Source organism: Pan troglodytes, chromosome 10 (genome assembly GCF_028858775.2).
Source record: "Pan troglodytes isolate AG18354 chromosome 10, NHGRI_mPanTro3-v2.0_pri, whole genome shotgun sequence".
Classification (NCBI taxonomy): Eukaryota; Metazoa; Chordata; class Mammalia; order Primates; family Hominidae; genus Pan; species Pan troglodytes.
This window is the reverse complement of record NC_072408.2, coordinates 41,885,175-41,901,743: the sequence shown is the minus strand read 5'-3', so window position 1 is coordinate 41,901,743 and position 16,569 is coordinate 41,885,175. Positions and strand designations below refer to the sequence as shown.

General features: G+C 51.3%; 1 protein-coding gene and 1 long non-coding RNA gene across 2 annotated transcripts; one reads left to right on the top strand and one right to left on the bottom strand.

The window, feature by feature from the left end:
- Positions 1-533: 533 nt before the first annotated feature.
- Positions 534-7,051, bottom strand: HOTAIR (HOX transcript antisense RNA). The gene is given in 4 exon segments (NR_131936.3): positions 534-2,350; positions 4,200-4,323; positions 4,512-4,613; positions 6,852-7,051. It is a non-coding gene; the product is annotated as an HOX transcript antisense RNA (long non-coding RNA).
- A 4,309-nt stretch (positions 7,052-11,360) lies between these two features.
- On the top strand, positions 11,361-14,666 carry HOXC11 (homeobox C11). Its single transcript, XM_509104.6, has 2 exons — positions 11,361-12,158; positions 13,414-14,666. Exons 1-2 carry the CDS (start codon positions 11,477-11,479, stop codon positions 13,644-13,646), a joined length of 915 nt encoding a protein of 304 aa, XP_509104.2. The 5' UTR covers positions 11,361-11,476; the 3' UTR covers positions 13,647-14,666.
- The last annotated feature ends 1,903 nt before the right edge of the window (positions 14,667-16,569 follow it).

The following is a 16,569-nucleotide window of genomic DNA, read 5'->3' as shown; positions in this document are numbered from 1 at the left end:
CCCTCCTGCCCGGCTTCTCATCGCTAGAGGCTCTGCCCTGGAGGCTCCTAAGACCTGTGCCGCCCGCTGGAGCATGGCATAGGAGCCAAGAAACTGGGCCTCGACAAGACCAAACACAGCTGGACCTTTAGCCAATCTAAACCAGCCCGTTGCCAGCAGGTGATTTCTCTTCTTCCAGCCAGAGCCACTTAGGAGGCAAGTCTTCACTTTGTCAGTTTACCTGGCCCAGAGTGGAGAGCTTCCTTCAAAGACAGGTCTGTGAGGATGGAACCCCCCAGCAGCCCTTGCTTGGGAAGCTCTCTGTAAAACGTGCATAGTCCACATGCAGAGCATGGAAAAGATGTTCCATAAAGCACACACCTGGTCGTAGTGCTGCCAATAAATTGAAACACAGTCTAAAACGCACAGATATCTCTATTATGGGTACATTGTTGGCACAGAAAATATATTTCTTTATAAAATGTACACACAGAGGCACTTTTATCTACTGTATGTGAAAGCAACCGACTGGGGAAACATTACATACAGCACGTATATTCACCACATGTAAAACTTTATTTATGCATAAAACCACCACACACACACAACCTACACAAGGAATGTGCAGTCCTGAGTCTATTTAGCTACATGTGAGTATATACTCCATAAGGCATATAAAACCAGTGCACAGAAAATGCATCCAGATATTAATATATCTACATTTTAAAACTGCATGGTAAATACATTATTATATATACACAAAGTGCATACCTACCCAATGTATGGAAAATATATTCTGTGAGTTGTGTTTATATACATACTGTGTGTGTACTAAATACATTGAAATTGCATTCTTCTGGGTTCATGAACTGTTTAAGACACAATTCTCTAGCAATCTTAATAGCAGGAGGAAGTTCAGGCATTGGGAATGGTAATCTCCATCTGCTGAGTTTTTTTTCTGTTCTTCTGTACTTCTATTATTTCTGTCTTTTAAATACCCCTTCTGTGTCTACATGCATCACTTATTTAAGTGTTCTCCTATGTCTATTTTTCTACTGCAACTTTTGTCCCAAGCTGGGGTCTATATTTAGAGTGCAAAGTCCCGTTTGCAGCAGGGTCCCACTGCATAATCACTCCTGTATGGAACAAGCATTATATAATTAGGTTACCCATGTGTCTCAAGATGCATTCTTCTAGACCTAATATAAGCATATTATAGAGTTGCTCTGTGCTGCCAGTTAGAAAAGCGGTGCCACTGTGTCTTGGAGAGGCGTGTAACAGGCAGGTGGATTCCTGGGTGGGTGCTGAACCTTCAAGAGCTTCCAAAGGCTAGGGCTGGTTTCACTTTTAAAAATTTGTTTTTGAATCTTAAGTCTAGGAATCAGCACGAAGCAAAGGCTGGACCTTTGCTTCTATGTTCCTCTCAAATTCCGGAGCAGCTCAAGTCCCCTGCATCCAGCCGGGACAGAGAGGCTTCCGGCCTACACAACCCCTTCGCTTCCTTGCAATTCTTAAATTGGGCTGGGTCTACACAAGTAGCAGGGAAAGGCTTTCCTATAACCCAAGCTTTTTTCCAACAAAACACACTCCCAACCCCTTTGGGGAAGCATTTTCTGACACTGAACGGACTCTGTTTGGGCCTCCTAAAATTGGTCCCATTTGGATCTTTCCTTAGCAACTGAAAATCCAGAACCCTCTGACATATGCCTATGGAAAAATTATTTGAGAGACAGTGCACTCACGCCCAACAGATATATTGTTTATGAGTCCGTGGGTTCCGTGTAGACGCCGCCATATTTTACAGTCCAAAGGAATCAATTAATTAGCGCCTCCCAGTCCCCCCACCGACCGCTGCTCGGCTGAGCGGGCGCGGCTGAGATAGAGGTGCTTGGCCAGCTCTCTGGTCTTGTTAACAAGCCTCATAGTAAAGATGGAGATGATAAGAAGAGCAAGGAAGCCCGGGTGGCCGCGAGGGGCGGGGCTTGGTGGGCCCGGTGTGCGGCAGTGGCTGACCGGAGCCGGGTGCTGCCCCGGCACCCGCTCAGGTTTTTCCAGCGTTCTCTGGGCGTTCATGTGGCGAGCTAGGACCCGGATTATTCTCTCTGTACTCCCGTTCCCTAGATTTTCCCTTTTCCTCATGGAACACCAAATCAGATTTAAAAAAATAAAAATACATAAACCTCTGTCTGTGAGTGCCCGTCTTGCCCTCTGCCACGTTTGTTCCGGGAACTGCCGCCTTGCTCCTTTGCCTGCATTTCTCTGCGTGGTTCGCTTTCACCTTCGTCTGGCGCTCTCTTCCCTCCTCTGGCTCTCTCTCTAGCTTCGTGGTTGCTTTTTCTACCAGGTCGGTACTGGCTTAGGCCCCAACGAGCTTGTGGGAAAAAAAATACAAATGCCCCCTGGTTATCTCTTGCCAGAGTGAACACCCCCAGATAAGCCAGACCCAATGAAAATAAAGTTAAAAAAAAAAACAACAAACCTTGGGTGTAATTGCTGGTTTAGGTTGCAGCACTTAATTCTCTCGCCAATGTGCATACTTAACGGAGAGATATTGATATTAAAGGGCAGGAGGGAATTAATTTTACTTTTATAGTCATCTATTAAGAGCAGAAGATGATCTGAGTCTCCTTTAAAGGGACTCAAAAAAGGGGGAAGGGAAAGAGAAAGAAAGGGAGGGGGAAGGGAGAAATATGACTGAAGGGGAACAAAGATCTTTGCCTGAAGAAACAATGTAACACTAGACAGAACTATAAAGTCTGGGAATGTAAGAACGCAGGACTCTCTCAGCTTCCCCCATTTGGAATTCTGTCCCCTGCACTTCCTGCTGAAATCCTGACCCTGACTACACAGTGGTATTCCAGGAAGAATTCATGCAATTATTCGGATAATTGTAGAGGGAGAGAGAGAAAGTATTTCTCTTTTATTGTCTGACCCTCTCTGATGTCTGTGCAGAGGAGGAGGGGCCAGGGGTGTATGGGATGTAGAGGAAAAGGAGACAGTAGGGTCTCCCAACATCACCCTAAGCCCTACAAAATGGCTATTCCTAAATCAAGGAGGCCCTAGGCAGGAGCTTATAGATTTTGGAACATACTCAAGAACACACAAGAGATCGAGTTTGAATGCCCCTGATTTAGTTTCATTTTCCAGGATATTTGCTTGGCTTTACTTTGTCAGCATAGACCTGCCTCCTCTAGTATTGTAATCATTACAAGTAAGGGGATAATAGATAATTACAGGGGTATCAATAATATTATTTTATAGCCACACAAGATATGATTAGAGTTAATGTCAGAGGGCTCTGCTGGAGCCTGGGAGGCAGCAATAGACAAGGTGGAGAGGCCCTTATAGTCTTTCTCTATCCTATTTTTACATATGCTTTAATCTCTATAAATCCCTAGTTCTCTAAATCTCCTCCTCAGATGTCTTAAGGGAAAGCTCTAAGATTTTAGGGGCTGAAAGCCAGAGAAGGGTGAACCACAATTTGGTACTTGAACTCTGCTCCCCTCCCCATAGTTGCAGGAGCTGTGGGATCTGCTTTCCCCATGTCCCCACAGCCTGAGGCTTTGCTCTCAGTCCAAGGCCACTAGGGTCACAGAGACTTTGCAGGTGGGGCCAATGTGAGGAAGACAGGGTCTTATCCAAACCAATTTCATTGTCATCCCCAAGTGGGCACTGGTCCCAAAGTGAAGCCTCTTTTGATCCTAAATTGGCCTTCCCCCTCTCCCCCAGGAACACCTGGGTGGGGCAAAAGCCAGGCTGGGGCTGTGAAGGCCAGTTCAGAGTAGGGATGCAGGAAGGACTGAAAATATTTTTGTTGTTGTTGTTTCCGGGATTTGAGACCAGAAGGGACCAGAAGGCTGGGAAGAGAGAGAAAGAGATCAAGGAAGTGCCTGAGAACAAGGCAAGAGAGAACCCAGGGAAGCTATGAAACCAGCCGGCAAGGGTAAAAAGAATGAGTGAAAGAAAGGGGGCAGGAAGAACAGCAGGAGAAAAAGAAGGAAGGAAGGAAATGAAAAGGAAAAGACAGAAAAAAGAGGAAGAAAAAGACAGAAGGAGGGAAATGAAAATAAGAAAGACGAGAGAGAAAGATTGAAAGATAAAAAGAGGCGGGAGGGAGGCAGAAGCAAGGGTCGGCTGTTGCTCTCCCTCGCCCGGGCGCCTGCAGCAGTCTGGGTGGGCGGGGGCGCCATGACAAAGTGAAGGTCAAGTTAGCATCGTACCTTATAAGGAAGGCGCCGGTCCTCCATTTCAGCCTTTTCTCTGCCAGGACGCGGCCGTGGCATTTCTGGTCTTGTAAACATCAGACTCTTTGGGGCCTTAAAAAAATAAAGACGCCCCTCCATCCTTTACCGGGGGTGAGCCGGCTGGGGAAAGCGGCGGACAGGGAAATCAACTAATGAAGACTCCGGGAAACTTTTCTCTCTTTTTCTCTCTCTGGCTCCGCTCCCCGCCAGCTGGGGACCCTTCCCTGCCTCCTTCCTCCCCCTCCCTTCCCCCGCCTCTCTTTTTCTCTATCTCCCAGTCTTCTGTACCTCTCGCCGCAGTCTGTAACTCTGGGCTCCCTCTCTCCACTCCCCACTCCCCTACTGCAGGCTTCTAAATCCGTTCCATTCCACTGCGAAGCGGAGCAGGACCTAAGAATTGGAGAGAAAATTAAACGTCATAAAGAAAAGTTCATTTACAGCTTAAATGTCTGAATGTTACGGTTTCCTTCAGAAAACAAGGCGGTACACTCGGTAAGGAGAAGTGAGGCAGCAGGGGTGGGGAGGGCTGGTGCGGTAGGAGGCTTGGTTTTATTTCTTTCTCAGATCCAGAGGCGGAAAGAAAGGGGGAGAAGCAGGAAAGTGCGACAGAAGCGTTTTACCCGGGCAGCTAGCAAAGAAAGATGCTGCAGTCGGTGGGACTGGAAGCAAAGCGCATAAGGACCCAGTGCGGGGGCAGCGATCCCCGAGCGCTGAGCTGGCTGCGCTGAGGCCTGGGGTGCGGAGAAACAAATATATTGGATATTTGCTGGTCTAGGGCAGGGGTGAGGCAAGAATGGAGGGAGACAGGGAGACCGGGAGCGTAAGGCAGCGCCGCAGCCGGCCGGCGAGACCGAAAGAGCCCCGTATCCGCCGCGACAGCCTTTGGCGGTGGGCAGTGGGCAGGCTCAGCTCGAAGGCTCAGGGAGGAAGGATCCCGAACTGAGATCCTTGATCCTTTTCCTCCAGGGTAGCACTGGGGATGAACAGAGAGAAAGAAGGAGAGAAAAATAATTGGTGTGGGGATATCTGCGGAGGACTTACCTTTTTCCTGGACCTCACAGCTCGTTTTCGCCTCCTCTGGGCTCATGGAGACATTTTAAGGCCTAATCATTGCTTTTTAAATTGAAATTCTAATGGCAAGGGAAGGGAGGGATGCACAGAAAACAATGATGGGGAATTCTGGTTCAATCTGATGCTCCAAAAGCCTCTAATTGTTGTCACCTCCACCCTCCTCAACTGGGAAAATGGCCTCTGGGATCTGCCCCCACCTCCCACTTTACCTTTCTGATTGAGAGCACCTCCGGGATATTAGGGACCTGAGGGTCTAAGTCCCGGGTGGGAGCCGCCAGGAGCAGGGGTGTTGGTCTGTGGAACTCCCAGGCCTCAGTGCCTGGTGCTCTCTTACCCTGTGTTTTCATCATAAAAAACAAAGGGAGAGGATTTGATTATTTCTGGTGATGTTAAATGATCCTGGCTTTCAAAGCAGCTCTGACCCCAAGATCTAAGGTGATAAGTGTCTCTGCCATAGACGTTTAATCTGGGCAAAGTGCCACTTATGTTACAAAATGCCTGGGCTCAACGGGCTGGAGGGGTAGCCGGGAAGCCCCAGGGAGGGAACAGCAGGCTTTCTTTGGCAGTATCTAGAGTTCCGTGGATAGTATTTTAAACAGTTGAAATGGACTGGGGAGGCCCTTTCTTATGTCCCCTCAGTCTGGGAAGGGGAGCTCCAGTTAGTGAGGTGGTTTATGAGCTGGACGCTTCCCCCTAGTGTGGGAAAGATAGAGATAGCCAGACCTCACCCTACAAAAATGTGCTTCATGTCTGTGACATAAAATTGGCAGGCACTTTGGAGATTAAGGGACTTGCAGAGAGTGGGGCAGGGCCAGACAACCTGGTGAAAGCAGAGGCTGAGGTGTGATTCAGGGTGGGTGGGGGTATCTGAGGGAGTAAGCCTGGGAAGGTATCACCCAAAACCATTTCCTGAGAGAAGCCAAATACACACAATGCACTCCAATATTGAAAAACACCAGATGATCTGCTTGGAAGGGACATAAACAGGCCAAGCGGATGCAAGTTAATAAAACCTGAAAAAGCCCAGGCAGGAACACTTAAAATGCCCCAGAAACAAAGCATACCATGACAAATTCTCACCCAACACACAAGTACACGCACCGGAATGTTCCCCAACACAGAGAAAAAGAGATTTCCCTACCTTGGGCCTCCACTCGTGAACACTCAGGCGTACCTGCCCAGCTCCAAGAGCGTACACAAATGTGTGCACTCTCATAAAATGACCCAAAGAAACCCCTGGGGCCTGCGGGCAGGCACCGGCTGCACAAACACCCCACAGAGCCAGCCCCATGTCTCCTGAGCCTCGCTAATGCACGATCCATACCCGGAGATAAAAGTCTAGACAATAGACGGCTGTTTATGACAACGAGGCTCTCCAAGTTTGGGGCCAGGCGATAAATCTCTGGCGAATCTTCCTGTAACTCAACTTCTGACTGTAGTGAGGAGAAAACCACTGAGCCCGCCGAAAGGAAAGCAGCAAAATGGGGGAGACTTGTAAATCCTGAGCAGAAGGCACTTTCCTTGCTGGGGCAAGGAGGCATAGGCCACAACACTCACCCCACGGAGCAGTCCTCACTGTGGAAGCTTTCGGATCAAGCTCCAGAGCACAGGCGAGTCAGAGTTCCCCACTGCCTGCCTAGGCTTCCAGGTTCCGGAAATCAGGGCAGAATGTGCAGGCAGAAGGCAGGGCCTGGAGGCTGGAACAGATCCCAAACAAATGATTCTTGCTGGGGGCAAAAGATTTTTTTTTGTATTTGTTTTTGGTGACTGGAATCTTTTTGCTTTGTGTCACCTGAATTTTTTCACCCCATGCCTTCCCACCCCTCTCTTTTCTTTTTCCTTTTGGATTGATTAGCTGTTTGTTCCCTTTTGCATTTTCGACCCAGGCATCTGATCGCTAATAAAGAGTCGCTGAAGTTGATCTCATAAAAATGCCGCGAGCTCACTTTGATCAGGAGGACTAGGTCCGAGCCTTAATGTAGGAGCTAAAGCCAGAGAATCAGGGCTCCGGCCAACCCGCCTCTGCTCTGTGGTGAGGCGGGAGATCTGGGTGGCCCAACAGGGCAATCCCGCCCAGAAAAGGTATTTTCTGTGCCACTACAACTGGCTTAGGAAACTAAAGCCCAATAGCAGCGGCTCCATTTCCAGCCTGCTTTTAAGACATTTCCTTCATTTTGGAGCATTTGGTGAGGGGGCCAGTGAAACCGGCTCGTAAAATAGGGCTTTTATGGGAAGAAATAGGGTCGGGTTGCTAGCATCCTGGGACAATCTCTCCACAGAGGAAGCTGGGTGGGGCCTGTGGGGGCAAAGGAGCTGTCCTTCTCCCTCCCCACTACTTCCTCCATAGGTCCCAGGAACCTCTGAGCAGCGTCCACCAGCTTAGGTGGCCTGACTTGGGGACTCAGGCTTGGGGCAATGGCCAAGTCTGAGAAGAGGTGGAAGCCAGGAACTAGCAGTCCCACCCGCTTCTTGTTCCCTGGCTGGGGCTGGGGTGTCCCGGGTGCCAGATAAACCACTGACCTGAAAATCCCAAAGCATACTAAAGGGATTATTGCAGGCAGTGATATTACTGTAAGGGAGAGAAATATAGGCAAGAAGGTGAAAGCCAATTTCTAATGAAGTCTCCTTGCTGGCCCAGCCTGTGAACAAACGAGAGCGTCCATGTGTGGGACTCTCTCCGCTTATCTTTTTATTGACTCCACACAGGCTGAATTTACAATCCAAGCCCACTGGAGCATATGTGGGCCCCATTTCTTCTTTCAGCATTTTCCTCCCCAGTTCATGGTCTGTGGGATGGGCTCCTTTCCCTACCACGATCTGCTCTCTAGAACCCAGAGCAGTGGAGGAGGTAGACAAGCTAACAGGAGGCCCCAACGCTGTGTGCGGGAGTTTGCTCTGGGAGCCGCCCAGGGTAGAATTTAGGAGACACTGTCCCCTTCTGAAGCTGCCCCTGTTGTCCGTGTGTTGGAGGGAAGGGTGCTGGAGTCTGCCTTAACTTTGGTCCAGCTACCTGGACAGCTGCCCAGACCGCAGCCGCCTGCTAGCAGCCAGGCTGGCTGATGGCGCTGACTGAGGACACCAAGAGCCAGTGGGGAGGGCCGGATGGCCCTGCTGCAGAGAATTTCAGGTGAAGGCCAGGACTCAAAGCAGATGGAGGGGTCACAGGCACCCACCAGATAAGATACAAATAAGCCACCTGGAGCGGGCTTGACAAGGAAGGGATTGGGGGCCAGGGATGGCTCCTGTACAGGGAGGTATTGGTGCTGTGGCCAGAATCCACAGGCTGAGAGGGTGCAGCCTAGGGCAAACATCTCAGCTGAAGCGTCCAGGTAGCCTGGACCCAGGGCTGGGCAGGGAGGCTACTCCAGACCATGGGCATTTTTGCCAGTAAATGTCTAGCTGACCTCAGTGGCCAGGTCCTTCTTTCCTTGACCGTAGCAGCAACTGACAGTTGCTAGAGGTTTTTTGATTTGTTGAAAAACTAAGCCATATCAACACTAGAGAACATTTTAAACTTTATGCCTTACTTTTAAGGGGAGGAATATTACTTTCCAGAAGTCTCTGTTGGGAGACCCCAGCGTTTCCTAGACATCAACTCTTTGACATTCTTTCTTGCATTTCTTTTTTGTTTCAAGGAAATAGGGCCGCCAGCAGCTCCTTGTTGCCGCCTGGCTCACTTTTATGGTGGCCCAGGAATAAACTTTGGTGGTCAAATTCAAGTGCTCAGTCCAGCAGCTGTCTCCTCACAGGATACAGCCCCTACCCCCATCTCAGTCCTGGCTTTGCTGAATCTGCCTTGGGGGATTGGGCCCCACATCACCCTGGAGGGCCAGGAGGGGGAAGGAAGCAGAGCCTTGGGTGGAAGTGGAGAAAGCGGGATCTGAGACTCGAGCCTTCATCCACACCTCTGCAAGGATAGGGGTACCTCTCGCTTCCCTCTTGCTGGTCCCTATCACTGTTTGGGCAGCATTTTGCCTTCAATAAACTCGAGTTTAATGAGGTCAGTGTGAACCCCATTAAAAGCCATAGTCCATAGTTCCCCACGACTATAATTAAAAATGCTGGCCCCATCTCACCCTATAAAAAGGGCTAGAGGAAAAAGGAAACACAGCAGATTTTTCTTTTCATGGCCCCTTACCAACAGAAGTCTCACACTTCAGCAAAGCCCCAATCTAGTTCTTCTTTGCTTCAGTTTAAGATCTGACCAGAACTAAAGGAGTAGCGCCCAGCATTGAGTGCGTAGGGGGGCACCTGAGACCTATCCCTGAGTATTCCAGAACCACCCTGAGAATGGGATCCATGGTGGAGGCAGACTCCACTCAGGTGTCACTTAAATGCTGAGCAAGTTTGAGGAGGCAGGAGCATTGAGGAGGAATGGATTTTAGGGGTTACATATGGAGACAAGCTACAATTTTTTGTGTCCTCCTTATCTGGTTTGGGAGCCGCAGCACCTCATCATGTTTCATCAAGACAAATCCATTCTAATTTCTTTAAGTGGAAACTAATTTTAACTGAGGGTTATGGATGTAAAGAGAGTTTGGGCTATTTTTTGTTTTCCCCTGAGTGTGCATTGGGCTGAGCCCTTGGGGGCTTCGGTTCTTCCCCTCCTTCCCAAACAAATTGTGCCCTGGCAGCTCCTCTTTGGATCCAAGGTTGCTTTCAGCTCATGCTGGTTGCTTTTGGCCCCTTGGACCCAGTCCAGAACCTTTCAATAAAGTGATTTTCAGATGCCCACATGTGTCCTGTGGTGCTCAGAGGGATGGAAGGCAAGGGGTTGGGGATGCAGAATGACTGAGCCTACTTCTTGGGCTACAGCTATCCAGGAGGCTGACAGACTTGTAGGAGGGCAGGACAGGGCTGAGAAATAGGAAGGAGGCACTAAGATCTGGTCACAGCCCCAGGGACAGAGGCTGGGGGCTTTGACTAGGGAGTGGCCGCTGGGCCTCCCCTGATGCCACAGCATCCACCGCTCCTTTCCACTGTCTGGTTAGTCTCTTCTGGAGACCCATACCTGGCCCCACCACCCACCTTACAGTCCCCAAAATCATCCAAGGATAAGAACCCCAAACCTAGTCCCCCCCACCATATTCTTCCTGGACCCCTACACTAGGCTTCTTTTCAGCGCACTAGCTGAGGCTGAGCCACTAAGCCAAAGGGCCCTGACATAGAAGATACATGGCTCTCATTCCAATCCTTTTCTTTGGGGTTTGGGATTTGAAAATCCACAGTGGATGTAGCTTTCTTCACATTGATTGACAATAAAGGCAGGCATGAAATATTCACCCAGGGCCACTCTCTCATACTAAATATTTAACACAACATTAGAGAAGGTTTTTCCCAGACTTCGCCAGGCACCGGCTGGGCGGCTGGCGCACTGCTCACCACTCGTTTATGACTAATCTGATTCCCTAGCCAGGGGCAGCACAGCAAGCCAGACAAAGTTGGGACACTGGCTTGCAGCTGGGCTGCCTCACCTTTGGGAAACTTCAGATACTCTTCCGGGAGTCTCTCTAAGGACTCCAGAAAGGTAGTCTTGACACCCAGCTCTGGCCAGGAAAAGAGTGGACTTCTTCAAACTCTTGTGAACAGGCGGTGTCTCTGCGGGTTGGAAGGGTAAGAGTCCCTGAGATTTAAGGGAAAGGATTCACTTCTCTGGGGAAATCAGGCAGTGGGGAAAGAAGTCCTCACTCCCACCCTCCTGGTGCTGCTCACAGAGAGGAGGCAAGACCCCAATACATGAGAGCCCTCCTCCTTCCCCCAATCCTGGGGGAAAAAAGAGCAGCAGCTAGAAAAAAATACAATTACCCCCTCCCAGCCACCACCCTCGCCCATCCCACCGCCCACCCCACCCCAACCCTCTCTCTCCTCCTTTGCTCGTGCTGTGGTATGGAGAGAAGGGGAGTGACGAGAGAAAAACGAATACAAATCTGCAATTGATTTTCATAATGTTTCTGCGGTGTTTGCAAACCAATCGCCTGAACGTCCCCGATCTTACCTAAGAGAGAACCCCTCCTACGTCTGCGAAGTGCTCCGAACTGATATATGACAATATCTACTTTGGATCACGTGCTCAGAGAGAGAGAGACTAAGACGGATAACGCGTCATCTCGCCTTCCCAAATTTTCCCCCCTCGCTAGACCGGGTCCAAAACCTCCATCCGGAGCCGGCAGGAGAGGAGAACGATGTTTAACTCGGTCAACCTGGGCAACTTCTGCTCGCCGTCGCGCAAGGAGAGGGGCGCAGATTTCGGCGAGCGAGGGAGCTGCGCCTCCAACCTCTATCTGCCCAGTTGCACTTACTACATGCCCGAGTTCTCCACGGTCTCCTCCTTCCTGCCCCAGGCCCCCTCTCGTCAGATCTCCTATCCCTACTCGGCCCAAGTGCCCCCGGTCCGGGAGGTCTCCTACGGCCTGGAGCCATCCGGCAAGTGGCACCATCGGAACAGCTACTCCTCCTGCTATGCGGCGGCCGACGAGCTTATGCACCGGGAGTGCCTGCCTCCTTCCACCGTCACCGAGATCCTCATGAAAAACGAAGGCTCCTACGGCGGCCACCACCACCCCAGCGCCCCGCACGCAACCCCCGCCGGCTTCTACTCCTCAGTCAACAAGAACAGCGTCCTGCCTCAAGCCTTCGACCGTTTCTTCGACAACGCCTACTGCGGTGGCGGCGACGCGCCCGCCGAGCCCCCCTGCTCCGGTAAGGGCGAGGCCAAGGGGGAGCCCGAGGCACCCCCGGCCTCGGGACTGGCGTCCCGGGCTGAGGCGGGTGCCGAGGCGGAGGCTGAGGAGGAGAACACAAATCCCAGCTCGTCCGGTTCAGCCCACTCCGTGGCCAAGGAGCCGGCCAAAGGAGCCGCCCCCAGTAGGTAGCAGCGGCCGGGGAACGGGCGGGCAGCGAGGGAGGGAGCGAGAGAGGGAGGGCGAGAGAAGGGGGGAGGCAAGGGGAGCGGGAACGGCCTCGTGTTTTGGGTCAGTCCGATTTTATGTGGAGTTTTATAAGCATTCAAAGGATTTTATTATAACCTACAAAGCCCTCTCTCCCAACGACTCGACTTTTTACGATGGAGAAGGGGTGGGGAGGGAGGGAAAAGGGCTCTTTGGAAAAGCCGAGTGAACCCCCCTCCCCCGTTATCTCCCTCGGTCTGTGAAATTTTTAAAAGCGCAACCATTGCGGGCGATATTAACTTTGATCGTGAACTTAGAGGAGCATTTAAGGAAGTATGGGGAGCCGGGCTGCCGAGGAGTGGGGAGGAGGGGAGGGGTGGAGGGGGAGAAAGGGGAGGGCGAGGGAAAGACAGGGAGAGATCCAGAGAGGGGGAGAGGTGGGGGAGAGGAGCAATGGAGCAGAACCTGAGACCGGAGAGGCAAGCCAGGACCGCTATGATCCTTCTTAAAACTAGTTTTGAAAATGTTCAAACTATGTGTTCGCGGGTCCTCGAGCAGAAACCCAAGCAACTCGGGTCAGCGGCGACAGGGGAATGGGGCGAGGCGGCGCAGGACTCCACTGCGTTCCAGGCGGGGGTCTGGGCGTTTCTCCCGGGTCCGCGGCCTCGGTGCTTGCCTAGAACTGCGGTGTGGAAGGCGCTGCCCCGCGGGCTTCCCGGGGCGCCAGGGCCCCGGAAGCGGCTCTCTGGTGTCTCGGTGCCTGCTGGCCGGCTTCCTCCTCGCCTCCCGACTGCTCTCGCCAGATCTCACTGCTTCGCGCCTGTTCTCAGCTTTCCCCCCAGATTTCTGGGGGAGGGGTTGGGCTTTCCGAACCACTAGGAGGGCGGCCCAGGAAGGGCCCGAGGGCGGAGGGGGAGCAGACAGGGGGCCCGAGGGGACGCACGTGTCCCCGGAGGGCTTTCCTTCTGTCCCAGACCCTGTCAGCCGCGGCTCTCGCCTGAGAACTGGGGACGGGGTCGCGCAGTGGCGGGGGGGTGGGGACCCGCTAGACCTGGCAGGGGGTCGAGGCTTGCCCGGGTGCTGCGGCTGCAGGAGAGCCAGCCGCCTGGCGGGAGGGCTGCCCGCGGTGGGCTAGGAGAAGGGCCGCTGAGCGCTCAGCGGGCTGGGGTCGCCCGGGTCTCACGTGTCTCTCTCCCCCCTCTCCTCGCACTTGCCCCCTCCCCTCCCTCCAGACGCCCCCCGCACCCGCAAGAAGCGCTGCCCTTATTCGAAATTCCAGATCCGGGAACTGGAGCGAGAGTTTTTCTTCAACGTGTATATCAACAAAGAGAAGCGGCTGCAGCTGTCCCGGATGCTGAACCTGACGGACCGACAAGTGAAAATTTGGTTTCAGAACAGAAGGATGAAAGAAAAAAAACTGAGCAGAGACCGGCTGCAGTATTTCTCGGGAAATCCGCTGCTGTAACCTGCAGACCGGGCCCTTTTGGGGGCGGGGGGAGGGGAAAATTATTTTATTTTATTTTTATTTTTTATTTTCTAACTCGTCTTCTTTCCGCCGGTGGAAAACTGGACTGTGGCCAGGGCTGGCCCCCACCGCTGTGGCCGGCACTCCATTCCGGAACCTCCTGGACCCTCTATCTGACTCTCGCTGTGGGACAGGGACCGGGCCTGGAAAGGGGGTGAAGGGAAGTGTCTGACGCACGGCGAGTGAACACCGTTGGCGCCGAGGCCAAGACTTTCATTTAAAAGAAAACACACCTCGGCGACAATGTCTTGCTGCTCGGATTAGGTGGGGGAGGGGCGACAGTAGTGAGCGCCTGAGCCGAACAATCCTCGAACTAAAAGCCTTCCCTTGCCCAAGTGAAAAGATCCGCTAAGACAGCATGTCTGCCAGCGGAAACTTCTCGGGCTCCCCCCTCTACCCCGCCCCACCTTGCCCCACTACTTTAGGGGGCAGCTAAATGTGATCCTGCCTTGCTGTGAAATTTCTGTACCTTCAACCTGGTGTTAGGTGTGCAAAGTCCGTGTCCTACCTCCGTCTTCGCCAAGGCCCCGCCCGAGCCTAGTTGTTCTCCCCCTGAATGTGTAGAACCTTCCTTTGAAATTTCTTAATCGGTGCATTGAGGTTTCCAAATCTTTTTCCAAGCAGTGCCCCACTTCATGGATTTATAGCTATAGTCTATGCAGTCGTTACCTCTTTTTTTTTTTTAAGAAAATTGAAGATTGGGGTGGTGGAGGCAGTAGGGAGATGGGATTGGGCACCTCCCCCGTGCTGGGGCCTGGATTTTTGTAAATAAATTTCCCAAGCTTTTCTTTCCACCTGGAGGGAAAGGGGGGGACGCCCCCAGTGAGATTCAAATCACGCATCTCTCCTCCTCTGCGTGAGTGCGTGTGTACGTGTGCACTCCCCACCCTGCTCCCTTCCCAGAGGGATTGCTGTGAAATTTTTTTGGTGGCAAATAAAGATAAATTTCATTCTGTTCAATATTATGATTTTATTTGACCCTTTTATTAACCCCTCTCCTCTTAAAATCCTCCATGCTCCCATGGCGGCGGCGGAGGAGGAGGAGGCAGGCAGGCAGAGCCCAGCGGGTGAGGACAGGCAGGCAGAGGTGAGATAGGCCGGTGCTGGCCGGCCTGGAGCTCCTCTCCGCTGGCAGGGCCAAGAGTATGGCCGTAGTTTCCTCACATTCTCAAGCTGAGGACATTCCATAGCTACTCTGAAGCTCTCCTTTCTCACGTGCAGCTCGAGCTGTGTCCAAACGCCCAGCAACGGCTTTCTGTTTAAGTACACGTTTGTTGTGGAGTTAATTGTAACCATCATCGAATTTAAATTTATAGGAATTTTTTTGGCTCCACCGCCCTTCTGCCAGATGTCTCCGTCTGTCGCAGTTAAATGTGTAGTGTGGAGGTTAGGGCTTTTTTTTTTTTTTTTTCTCTATGAGAAGTCTGTATTGGAATTTTTATACACTGTTTTTAAGGAAGGAGGGGACAGAAGGAGAAACCAGCCCCCTCCCTCTCCTCTCCACAGCTCCTGGGGGTGGGAAGGTGGGGCCTGGCTGCTTTCCCTCTGGCACAAATGGCCAGGCTCTTCCAGACACAACAAGACGCCTATACTGGGGCCACCCTGATGTTTATACATTAGGTGTCCCACAGTAGAAAGCCCCAGAGGTTTGTTTTGTAGGGGTTGGCACTGGGGATGGAGATGACCTGCGGGGACAGTCACCATACCCGTCTATATTTGCTGCATGTTTCTTCTGTATAAAGATAATCACGGCCCTTGCAGTGCTTTCAGTGAGGGCACTTCGTTGGTCTCTGTTTCAAATTCGTTATTTGGGGGCAGAGGTTCAGGACAACTCATCTCATCTTTCCCTCCTCTTTCTGTCTTTGTATAATTCAAAGAAAATATTTTTGTCAATACAATTCTGTTGGATGAAAGGAAAAAGCATCATGACTATCAAATCTAGGTTCTGTCATTTTTGATGGTAGGAATCCCTGCAGCTTAGGTATCTAAATTTCTAATTTGTAAACGTGGGTCAGGTCGTGAGACAAAGATTTGCAAACTAGGGTGTATATGCAGCCCACAATTCCCTCATGTGCCCACACACAAACGTTTTATTTAACTCGGTGTGCCTATGGGTGCACATAAGAAGGAATATTATTTGTATGCTTTTGTCTGTTGCATGGAGTAAACCTGACCACATACACATCTAGAGCTTGTGTCTCTGTGGTGTGTAACCATTGGCAGTGTTTGTTGAGTGTGGGCAGGAATGCAACTGAGGGGCCTCTGCACATTTTTGTGTGTGTATGTGTGTGTGACACTTCTCCAGGTATGATGTTTATCCACTAGCCACATTAGGAAATATTAGCCTGCTGGTGATGTTTCCTGTGAAATTAGGATAGAGGAAACTCTATAAGGTGAACCTATTTATAAAGCAAAATATTAGCCTCCAAATGCCTGATTTTGGAGAAAAATATTTAAAACCCGCAGGTAACACTTTCTCTGCAACGTGGAGCCCAGAAATGTCCTCAGCTCCAAAAGAGAGTTCTGGTGGATGAGAGGAGGTCATCATGAAAGAAAAACAAAGGCTTCTGTGACCCAAGCCAGGAATCTGCCAGTCCTTGGTGACCCTCTAAAAAGGAGGAAAAAGGGTTTTTTGGCCCCCAAACAAACCCACCTTCCGTCTCCCAAGGTGTCCAACCCCCCTTGCAGGTCAGGGGCACTCTGGGCTCAACCTCTTGGGGTAATCCCCTCTAGCCGCAGCACTGCCCGGGAACAAAAGATCCTCGTCTAGACGCTGCCATAAAGCACCCCCTCACGTTTCTAAACCCAGTTTCATTTCGACCTTAACGACCCAGTCTGGCCTGTATTAGAAACTACTTCCGCC

Coding starts and splice junctions, on each gene's coding strand:
- HOXC11 (XM_509104.6), top strand. CDS start 11,477: ATGTTTAACTCGGTCAACCTGGGCAACTTCTGCTCGCCGTCGCGCAAG. Junction 12,159..13,413: donor GGCCAAAGGAGCCGCCCCCA/GTAGGTAGCAGC, acceptor CCCTCCCTCCAG/ACGCCCCCCGCACCCGCAAG.